This window comes from Prunus dulcis, chromosome 6 (assembly GCF_902201215.1).
Source record: "Prunus dulcis chromosome 6, ALMONDv2, whole genome shotgun sequence".
Classification (NCBI taxonomy): domain Eukaryota; kingdom Viridiplantae; phylum Streptophyta; class Magnoliopsida; order Rosales; family Rosaceae; genus Prunus; species Prunus dulcis.
In genome coordinates this window covers 10,582,021-10,594,188 of record NC_047655.1, presented here as the reverse complement: position 1 = coordinate 10,594,188, position 12,168 = coordinate 10,582,021, and the positions used below count along the sequence as shown (strand labels likewise).

The 12,168-nt window shown below is 34.2% G+C and overlaps 1 protein-coding gene across 1 annotated transcript; it reads left to right on the top strand.

Moving 5' to 3' along the window:
- Nucleotides 1–2,472: 2,472 nt before the first annotated feature.
- LOC117629551 (ankyrin repeat-containing protein At5g02620-like) lies at nucleotides 2,473–6,044 on the top strand. The gene is made up of 5 exons (XM_034362071.1): nucleotides 2,473–2,653; nucleotides 3,558–4,034; nucleotides 4,176–4,322; nucleotides 4,710–5,146; nucleotides 5,332–6,044. Exons 1-5 carry the CDS (start codon nucleotides 2,491–2,493, stop codon nucleotides 5,944–5,946), a joined length of 1,839 nt encoding a protein of 612 aa, XP_034217962.1. The 5' UTR covers nucleotides 2,473–2,490; the 3' UTR covers nucleotides 5,947–6,044.
- The last annotated feature ends 6,124 nt before the right edge of the window (nucleotides 6,045–12,168 follow it).

The window sequence follows — 12,168 nt, the reverse complement described above, 5'->3', positions numbered from 1 at the left end:
TTGCCTCTCCACCGACAATATAATATAATTTCATCTTTGTTAAATATTAAGTGGTGGTGAATGAGCGTCGTCTTCTTCCATCAGAAAAGAGAGTACGGATGCCACTGTATTGGCTCAACCAATCAAGCCTTTCAATTTCAAGAGCACTACTTTTCCACGCCCCTTGGGTATTGGCTCCATTTACATTATCCTTTTGCTTTTTAAATACTTTTTAATCAATTTTATTTTTTATCTTTCTTATTTTACTCTTATTCTATATTAATTTTTTTTAATTTCATTTTTTACTCGATTAAAAGAAAAAAAAAACTAAAAATGAAGTGCAAGTTGGAAAATTAAGTATAAAGAAAAAGAACAAATATAAAAGTAAAGTAAAAAGAAATTAATGTAGAGTAACGGTAGAATAGAAAAAAGAAAAAACAAAATTTATTAAAAATCAAAAGAGAGTGTAAGTGGAAAAAAAGGGAGTGGAGAAATCATATCCCTTATTTAAAACTTTATATTTTCGACATTTTTTTACCCTTTCAAAAAAACATAAAACAAAACACTAACTATATATAATATATTTTACCAAGTCTCCCTGTTGAGAGTTGAGACCAATTATTAATGTCTTCAAGTTTCCCACTAAGCAAAGCTAGAGAGAGAGAGTGGAAGTAGTTCTGTTTGGCTTCAAGACTTTCGAAACCCTTCCTATATATAAGCTTCAAGTTTCCACAACCATGCTATATCTAACTAGACAAGAGTGGTACTCTCTCTCTCTCTCTCTCTCTCTCTCTCTCAAGGGTGGTGCTGGCGGCTGCTCAGCTTTTGATCTGTCTTGTAAGTAACCTGCTTATCCATTCCTCCTGTTAATTAGTTTTTGATCTGTCTCTCAAAACTCCCACACTTATTCTTTGATGGTCCGTTGACAAATTTCATATCGATTCTTGTGATCTGGCGGCAAATTTTGACCTATAGTGTGAAAGTTTGCATGCATATTCTTCAAGATTTTTGTTTTCCTTGTGTCTGGATATTTACCTTATTAATTATTTGTACGGACATGATTCATGCTCTTTTGCTTTTTCACTTCCATTATCTGTATTTGTTTTTATTGATCCTCGAGTCCCTCCCTGTGTAAATCTTGTGCGATTCATGGGTAAACAATGAGTGGAACTTAGTTATCCATGTACGTATCATCAAAATAGGAAGCCGAATAGAAGAAGCAGAGGAACGACTAAACTTGATGGAGAAAACAAAAGCATATTTTGACTCCATTTTATTAATTACTCTTTTTTTAATTCAAGTAATTCTAGAATAATTAAGCTCTTCTGTATGTCTAGCATGCAAGTTGGGCACACCAATACAAATCATGTGGGATCCACTCACTGGACCACATCTTTTGTTGATTAGGGTCGGTTATGTAATAATTATAAAAGAAATTAGGGTTATTAGGTCTATTAGTTTCTTAACTTTGACCCGATTCATATTTTGGCCCTTTAATTTTCAAAATCGTTTCTGTGGTCTTTCAATTTTAGTTTCGCTAGGACAAATGGTCCCAGGGACAAAATGATATTTTTGTATTAAATTAATTAAAATATTAATAAAATATTAAAAACTAAGAAATTAAAATTAAAAATAAAACTCTCTCGCTCTCTCCTCTCCCTTATCCCAATTTGATTTTTTATTCATTTTTTTGGTTTTGATTTTGATTTTGAATTTTTTTTGAATTTTTTTTTTTTGTGTTGGTTTTTTATTTAATTTTCTTTTATTGTTATTTTAAAGATATGATTTTTTATTCATTTATTGGGTTTTAATACAAAAATACCATTTTGCCCCTGCATTTAACAGAAAAAGTTAACAAAATTAACGGCAGAACCATTTGTCCTAATGAAACGGAAGTTGAAGGACCACAAGAACGATTTTGAAAATTGAGGGACCAAAATGAGAATCGAGTCAAAATTCAAGGCCTAATAGAACTAATAACCCAAGAAATTACTAGTTAAAATATAATCACTTAGATGAGAACCGACCTGAGGGCCAGTTTGGCATTGCTGTGCTGTGAAAATAATCGCTGTCAGATTTGCTGTGAGAGAAATCAGCTGTGAGAGAAAGCAGTTTGACGTTTGGTAAAATTTTTGTTAAAAGTGTTGTTGGTATTGATTTTATGCATAATCAGAAAATGATTGCCGTATAATCATTAAATCAAGCGCCTTTTCGAAACTGATTCCTGCATAATCAGAAAATGAAAGCACCTCATTAGCTGCTTTCCTTTATAGCTTTCTCTCACAGCAATTTTTAACAATAAGTGATTTTCTCACAGTTTACCAAACGGGTTGGGCTTCTCAAATTTTTTTTAAAATCACTTATTACCCCAAATAAGCAATACCAAACGGGCACTCAATACACTGGTGATTAGATTAACTAATACAAAATAACAACCTAATAATTTAAGTTTTATTATTTATTTATTTTTTTTGCAGGTGCACGCGCGGTACACAGATTAATTTGGTAAGCATGTCTAGCCCACAAGCACAACATGTACCAGCAGCTGAAATCCAATTAATGGCTGGCGCTCCAACAACAGGACTAGGCATTCAGTCTCCACCACATTGTGTGATCCACATACCTTTGCCTCAACCTAAGACACCTTCACTCCATCTACTAGAGGAAAATAATGGTACGTAACATCTCTCTCTCTCTCTCTCTCTCTCTCTCTCTCTCTCTCTCTCTCCATACACACCAATATTGGTAGTCCTTTCTTTTATGATAAATAAGATTTTTGTGTATTGCATGACATTATTGTTACGAATTTGGCCATACATTTTCTAAAATTACCATAATGCAACTATGTCATGTATTTGTGGTTAATAAAGTTAAAAGCCTTTGTCTATGCACCTGATAACCCGAGGTTGTGTTGGATTACTCATCCTCAATATCGCTTGTATAAAAAATAAAACTATTTATATCAAAAGAAGATGTTTTAACCACCAAACTTAGTCTACTAAAAAAATTATGATATATTACACGACCCATATTAAGGAAAACATCCCACAACACATAGTAAGGAGAGAATTCTCCCACAACCATTATTAGGAATATTACAATAGTATTTTATAATTTGAACTTCCTCCATCTTCACAAAGATAATAACATATATTGTTAAATGTAAAGGCTTGAGATTTGAGAACTCAAAATTTGAATTTTGTTAGAGTATGTGGCGTTTGATATTCAAGTAGAGAACTCAAAATTTTGATTTTTCTTTAAAATAAGGAGTTCTCAAATCCATTTTTTAAGATTCATAAATTTGTTTGGTATCATATTCAAGTAGGGAACTCAAAAACTTCAAAAACAAGAAGTTCTAAAATCCATAGATTTAAATTTAAAAAGTCGTTTGGTATGCAACTCAAAAACATGTTTTAGAAGAAAAAAATCTGTAAAAACAGATTTGTTCTGTTTTCAAGTATTTGGGTGTTTTGAGCTATTGTTTAGTTGAAGTTTTCAAAACTAGGTCTACCAAACAGATTTGAGTTTTTGACTTTGTGATCTTCTTTGTGATCTTCATCTTTAAATTCTACACACAGGAGAAGCAAGAGAAAAGTATCTTGGGTTATGTGTGCCCCTCCATAAAGCTGCTCTAAGAGGCGATTGGAAAACTGCTAAAAGCATTCTCAGTAAGGATGAGAAACTTTTAACTGCTAGCATAACAAAGGGATGGGAAACTGCCCTTCACATTGCCGCAGGAGCAAAACATGTTCACTTTGTGAAGGAACTGGTCCAAATGATGGATGCAGAAGACTTGGCACTGCAAGACAATAAACAAAATACTGCATTGAGTTTTGCCGCTGCAGCTGGAACGGTAGAAATTGCTGAGATTATGATTAAAAAAAATATATTTTTGCCAACAATCCGAGGGGGTGAAGGAATGACACCAATATATATGGCTGCTTTGTTGGGACAGTCTGAAATGGCGGAGTACCTGTACCCTAGAACTCATGAAATATTTGACGAAAGGGACCGCAATGCGCTGTTTTTTACTTGTGTCGATACAGGTCTCTATGGTAGGTATAAGAAACATTTCATGCTTTTGATTTTATAATTTTCTTTGTATCCTAGAGAAAACTAATGGCACACACAAGTAATTAATTAATAAATTACTTCACACTGGCTGAATTTTCAAAGTTACTTTGTAAATTATGCAGATTTAGCCATGGAGATGTTAAGAAATTATACAGCATTAGCTACGGTTCGTAATGGGTCAAATGAAACAGCCTTGCATGTCTTGGCTCGAAGGCCTTCAGAATTTACTAGCCAAAGTACAGGATTGTGGAGTAGAATCACCAATTCATGTGAGTTAATTGATAGAAAATTATAATATATAGACATATATATGTAGTAATAATTAACTAATTAACTGGAAGTAAGCACTTATTTGGTGTGAGATTATTTTGTCATGTGCAAATTACCAAGTAAAATGCAGAGAGCTAGCTCACAGAGAGAGAGAGAGAGAGAGAGAGAGAGAGAAAGCTATTGCTTAGGGTTTTTATTTCTAACCCCCATCCGGAATGGGATCCAGACCCTTGCTATTGAAGAGAAGGAGCGCCTGATCGTATATAACATAAAACTTTACACCTGAATTAATAAGTTATTTGTAACTATCTGAGATTATTATGCATATATACTTGACCTTCGGATTTTGTTGTTCTGACATTCTCATCGTAAGTACGTACTTTCAGTTTGGAAGTTTGCATACGAGGGAAACTCGAAGCAAACCAAAGCCCTTCAACTAGTTCAACAGCTTTGGGAAGAAATCTTAAAACTTGACGACCAAGTGGTCATGAGCTTGATAAAATATCCTTCACAACTACTATTTGACGCTACAAGATTAGGAAATTTTGAATTCCTGGCTGCACTTTTAAGTGCTTATCCTGATTTATTTTGGGAACTCGACGAAAAAAACCGAAGTATAATCCATGTCGCAGTTTTGCATCGTCATGCAAGTATCTTCAATCTAGTGCATGAGATAGGCTTTTTCAAGGACTTCATAACGGCAATGAGTGATGACAAGGATAACAACATATTACATCTGGCTGCAAAATTAGCACCTCAAAATCAACTCAATCTTGTGTCAGGAGCAGCTCTTCAAATGCAGCGAGAGTTAGTATGGTTTGAGGTACTTCTGCTTCTATCCTTGCAATCTCTACTGTTGTTGCATTTGTTCTTATAAGATACTTAATAATGTTGCCAATGTATGATCGTAACACATTCATATGGTGTGACTCAAATTACATGGGTTCATAATTTAGTGCATAGTTTTAATGAATATGCATTTATATGCATTAATATTTCCATATGCAGGAAGTTAAAAAGATTGTGCAACCTCTCTCTACAGAGATGAAAAATAAGAAAGGCAAAACACCGAGAGAACTATTCACCAGTGAACATAAGGGGTTATTGCATAAGGGAGAATCATGGATGAAGAACACTGCAAAATCGTGCATGCTTGTCGCAACCATTATTGCCACTGTCGTGTTTTCGGCTGCATTTAGCATACCAGGCGGCATAGCTGATAAAACAGGAGCACCAAATTTCGTAAAAGAGACAGCATTTCTAATCTTTGCAATATCAGATGGAGTAGCCCTCTTTTCCTCTTCAACTTCCATGCTGATGTTCTTGTACATCCTCACCTCGCGGTATGCAGAAAACGATTTTCTCAAATCCTTGCCGTTGAAGTTAATGGTAGGACTCGCATCACTCTTCATCTCCATGACATCCATGATGATAGCCTTCAGCACAGCCTTCTATTTATCTTGTCACTACGGATTAGGTTTCGTCTCGGATTTTATATTTATATTTGCATTTGTTCCAGTGGTCTTGTTCCTTTTTTTGCAATATCCACTCTTGTCCGATATGTTCTTGTCGACATATTGTTCCAGTCTTATATTTCAGCCAAGAAAACATATGATCCAATAGAAAGTCACGGTGTATGTTTGTATATTCTAGCTTAGTCACGGCCTCATCAACAAATACATGGCGCTTAAGTTTTGTGTGTATGAAATGAAACCATCAATCGAAAAATCAACGATACTATAACCAACTAAGCTCTTGATTGAATTGTATTTCTTAGTCCTAATGTTGAAATTCAACCTTATAAATGGTAACGAAGAAGGAGAGTGCGTCAACACCAAATCTTCAAATTCATTATTTATCTTTGTTCTCTGCAAATTTATGTGTAGTGTAATTTATGAAATTGGTACTTAGGTGAAGGGAGTAAGCTAAAATCCCAATGGACATATCAGACATGTAGGAATCAGACAACAAAGTATTCCTAACCAATTTGTGACTAGCCAATCCCAAGTCACAGACCTAAGAACGCAGAACAAACAAACATACACATTCAATCACAAATCTCGTACCCTCTGCAGATCTAGAAAAAGACTACGTGACAATCTAGGCACTCAAAAGATTCCGTCAATCTAGGCATCCCCTGTGCTAGCAACAACTGTAGTGATAGGTGTGTGAGAATCTTTCATCAGCATTTCAGCAACAACATGTATAGTATGACTAAACATAATAGTAAGAACAATACAGCAAAAATGTTTACCCAAAAACCCATCGTTGGGAAAAACTCGGGGTCATCACTCCGACTTGGCAATCCACTATAACAAGAAAAAATAGTTACAAAGATCAATAGATACATCTCAAGTTTCCTAGTTCTATAAAGGAGCAGCTATACCTCTCCAAGCTATCTTCTTCTTCTCAGCAACGTTGCTTGCAACTAGTCTATCATGACAATGAAAGCTTCATCCTTCAGCTCAATCATCTCATGGCACCAATGGCACAACACTACTCAAACAAATGCAGTGATGAAATGTAGATTTAAGAAAGGATCAATTTTCTCAAGAAACCATTCTTGGAGAAAATCAATCTTAAAATCTAAACTTTAGATCTAGAATGATATATATAATTTAGGACATCTAGATGCAGATATAGCTAGTGATCACAAGCAGAATTGTTAGGACCAATTTTTGGCAATTTCCTGTTACAAAAACATAGAGTAGGTCTTTGAGTGTAACCTACAATTTTTAAGTGACGTTCTGCTATCCTTGATCAGTGTGGCTCAGAGACAATGCCAATGTATGTTTTGCATCCATGCATTCATATTTGCATATTTGCAAGTTCATCAAAAGTGGCTGAAAGATATATAGGATTGATATATGGTTTCATTCTTGCATAATCTAGTCCTAGACATCAATGAGTTTTTAACGATGGTTTTATACTCTTTAGTTTGGTGTTTATTTAAGAAAAAGGGTTCTTTTGTCTTTTCAGATGGGTTTTTAGTTAACTGGCTTTATTTGTTTTCAAGAAATAATAAGAAAGGAACTTAGCCGTTTTGTTTGTTGCAATGTTGAAAAGCAAAGAATGACAAAAATATTCTTGCAGAGGTCTTTTTGAGAGTTTATATTGAAAACTCATGTGGCTATTCCTTGTGAGCCTCTATGAGTGATTAAATCATCATCTTTTCATATATGTGTGAGTTCATGAACATTATGCATGTTGGTGATTAGCAATCTTGCATTGAGGTGTTAGCAGTCGAGACCAGAGTTGTGCCATCTCTTGTTGACGAAGGAAGACAACATCGGTGATTGGGTTGAGTAGCAAAGGCGAGTAGGCACGTCTGCCTTGTGAGCGTTAGTCTTGTGAGTTGAGACTTGTAAGACCTTTTTGTATTCTTTCTCATAGTGATTTATTTTCCGGCATAATGCTCGCAGTTGTTTTCCTAATCTTGAGGTTTTTTACTGCGTCAACATATCATGTGTCCCTTGTGCAAGTGGTTGTGTTGTTTGTTTGAGTTTATTGCTGTTGCATATTTTGGAATTTTGCTTATAGGATTGTTACTGTATTTCAATCCTGATGTGGTGTTTGAGTATTAAGAAACAGATTGATTGGCTATTCTAGGGAATTTCAAGATTTTATGGAAAAACAGGTTTTTCTATAATCTCATAAATGCAACCTCACGGCCTTCACAAAGAAAAGCACAAAGAAAATATTGAGCCTTCAAACTTTCCAAAAGTGCACGGTATATTTTGTGAAGTGACAGCACCTTAAAAATTTGCTTCCTTGTAGCAAGGAGAGTAAAAGGCTGACCTAGGAAAGGGGGCAAAAAAAAAAAAAAAAAAACTATAGTTGTCAGCAATGTATTGGCCATCAAATAAGACAAATATATATATATATATATATATATATATATATATTATGGACAGAGGAGTAAAAGCTGGCATAAACGGTAAAATTGTACGTACCATCAGGATGACAGGTAATCCAAGTGGACCAGAAACCAAAGATGAAATGCAATGCATGATTTTACCTTCATTGAAAAATGCCATTGCAGCCTTGTTGAAGAGAAACCAATGTGACAATCTTTCTATGAGGTCCACAATAAGCCATTAACCTTAAACTAATCTAAATCCTTTTGAGCAAACTAAAAACAAGAAAATATACACATGTCAAGGAAAGTTAAAAACCAATTGATTAATTACAACCTTACAACTTAGGATATGAGTAGTTGTAATTTAGGGCTCATTTGGTATCCTACTTAAAAAAATAAACTCAAGACTTATGATTTTTGTTAAAATATAAGTTTTTAAATACTGAGTTTAGGATCTAAAAATTTGTTTAGTATTGAACTCCAAACTATTTTTAAGATCTATAAAAAATTGAAATAAAAAAAAAATCAGAAACCCTAATTCCCAAATTGAAATTATCAAAAGAAAAGAAGGGAAGGAGGAGAGAGAAAGAGACGGGAGATGGAGGAGAGAGAGACGAGGGAGAGGGGAGGAGAGAGAAAGATGAGGGAGGGGGAGGAGAGAGAGACGAGAGAGAGGGAGGAGAGACAAAAAAAACTGCAAAGAGTTTGGCTAATATTTTCATAAGATTCTTTTTAGGTAGGATATTTTTTAAATATATTGGCTATTGGTCTAGGTTTAGTCAAAGAGTTTTTGTTTTTGTTTTCTTAAGTTATGTAGTAATCTATACTTTTTTTTTTTTTTTTATAAAGAGAATAGTCCTTATCCATCACTTTTGACAAAAAAAATTAAAAGACTTTGAAAAAAAAGTCTGGCCCGGGCCAAGATATTTGAAATCTTGGCCCAGCCCAACCCAATCCAAAAAATTAAAAATGCCCATAAAGTCCGGCCCAATGACGAACCCTATTTCTAATTACAAAGAAAACTTCAATTTTATTTTATTGAGGAAAGACAATCAATTACAGGTTTAGTCATGGCATCCATTAATTATCCATGGGCAGTTTGAACTACTGCTCCCAACCCCATCTTTCTATCAAATCCTCCTCAGGGGGCTTCAACAACAAGAAACTACATGAGATAGCTTAGCAGCTGTACATAGATCAACACATTCTCCTTATAGAAGGCTAGTGATGTGTCAAGGCTTTCTCATTAAGCCTCCATGAAGGCTCATGTTTCTCTATGCTCAAATCATCCAAGCCATCACTGCAAACCTCCTAAAATATAATACGAATATGATAAAGATATTCATGAAAGAAAATACCGTTGCTTGGCACAGAGGAGAACAATTCCAAAACTATCGTGCAAACTTAAAAGACCACAACGCATGCAACAAATCTTCATCAGCTCTCAAACAACAAGAACAAACACCAGAGGGTATCACATGTCCACCTGCTAGAGCAGCTTGACATGGAAGAACACTTTTTAGTGCATGCCAATGGAAAACTTGTACCTTAGGCGTTAATTTCAGCTTCCAAGGATGTTTCCACACTCTTTGTTAAAAATGGGAATAGTTAGAGGGAAAGAGACCATGAAACTAGGTAGTATCCGCAGCCTATAACGTAAACACTTGTTGAGTCAATTAAATAGCATACACTTCGAAATATGATGTGTGTAAAGATTAGAAATTTGGATTTAATTACCCTATTGGAAGTTGATTTATAGTATGGCGAAATAGGTGACAGAATAATTAGCCAATTTTGAAGCAAAAAGTACCAAAATTTAAAAGAAAACTCAATCAGATCATGATAGGAACATAAAAAAAACTACATGAACCCATATCAAACCTCTTTATCACATTTTCGATGTAGCTCTTTGGTCATTAAAATTATTGGTGCTTGCTAACCGGGTCTAGCACAGTGGAAAAGGACTTTGACTTGCAGACTATTGGTCTCAAGTGCGAACTCCCATAGCACATTAGTAGTGTGTGAGTGTTTGTGTATGAATCCCTCTTCCCCTTATAGTTTAGACTATATGCCACATAAGGTAGTATGAGAATATGGTATACAAATGTGGTAAAAGTAGCATTATTTATTGGGAGTAATATGTGGGTCTTTACTTCCCATGATTAAATTGTATTTTATAAATATTATCAAGGAAATAATGCAAAATTTAAATTTTAAAATTCAATTACAAGGGAATAATGCATTAAATTTGAATTTTCAATGTGTTTTTCTTATTTACCTCAAATGTTAAAATCGACATAAAAAAAAAATTAATAAATATCAAAAAACCTACATCTAAAACCAACAACACGTAAACTATACCTAACAACCCAAAAAAGAAAAGACAAAAGAATATACACGATAAAATTTCTCAATTTGATTGTTTCACATAATCACTTCTACTTTTGAACTATTCCTAGTCCACATTTCTTTTCGGTAGCTTGTCTTCTTCTACTATTGAACTATTCTAGAAACTGAGGAAGCTTCACACAAGCTTCCAGTCAATTATAATAAACTTTGGTCGACCCTCTTTGTCTCTTGCCTCTCAGTGGGGAAGCCACTGGCTATATAATATCGTCTTGTCTCCACAGGCTCAACTATATAGTCAAACCCTCCAAGGCCTCGTTTGGTTTGGTGGGTATTGGATATTAGCTTAGTTCAATCCCCTACCACATTTGGTGCTAATATATATATATATATATATATATATATATATATACACACACAGAGAGCTTCTATTGAGAGATTCCTCAAATAAGCTTATTTGAGGGACACCTCTTGTAGGTCCCACTCCAGATTGTATTTCACTAATCCAAACCGTTTATTTTGTATAGATACTCATTCAAAGCTCATCTCTACAAAAAAATCACTTGAATCCGATATCATTTGACCACTCAATTAAGTTATTGAAATTTTAGCATTTTCTTGAAGCACCGTGTTAATTGATTTTATAAGACACAATTGAATGTTGAAACGGTTTCCGATTTGTCTAATTTTTTGTAAGGATGATCTATGAATGAAGACCTAAAAAATAGATGGTTTGGATCATTGGGAAACAAATTGTAGGGTACCTTAAATGGCGTCCCTCAAATAAAATTATTTGAAGGATCCCTCAATAAAGGGGACTATATATATATATATATATATATATATATATATATATATATATATACAGAGAGCTTCCATTGAGGGATCCCTCAGATAACTTATTTGAGGGACACCCCTTGTAGGCCCTATTCCGGATTGTATTTCACTAATCCAAACCATCTATTTTGTAGATACTCATTCAAAGATCATCTCTACAAAAAATCACTTGAATCCGATATCATTTAACCACTCAATTAGGTTATTGAAATTTTAGCATTTTCTTAAAGCACCGTATTCATTGATTTTGTAAGACACAATTGGATGTCGAAACGGTTTCTGATTTGTCTAATTTTTTGTAAGGATGATCTATGAATGAAGACTTAAAAAATAGATGGTTTGGATCATTGGGAAAAAAATTGTAGGGTACCTTAAAGGGCATCCCTCAAATAAAATTATTTGAGGGATCCCTCAATAGAAGGGGACTGTATAATATATAGGACAAAAGATAAGCTCACCATAATTTAATTACATGCAGTTTTATAAGATAACTTATTCTAAAAAAAAGGTACATAAGACCGGGAGTCCAGACACAAAATCCAAACACTAGTGCCAATTAATAAAGATTACTTATTATTTCCAGTCCAATAAAATTCCAATATTATCTCCTAATTTAATTCAATCCTAATTACCAAACACGGCCCTCCTGTTTTATATTCACAACTTTATGTTGTGGAAGTGTTAAAAAAGAGGGAAATAGCTTAAAATGCCACCATTTTCATAATTTTAACTAAAAATACCACCCCTTCCCAATTTTTTTTACAACTATCACATATAAATACATATTTATTGTGGACTGATTG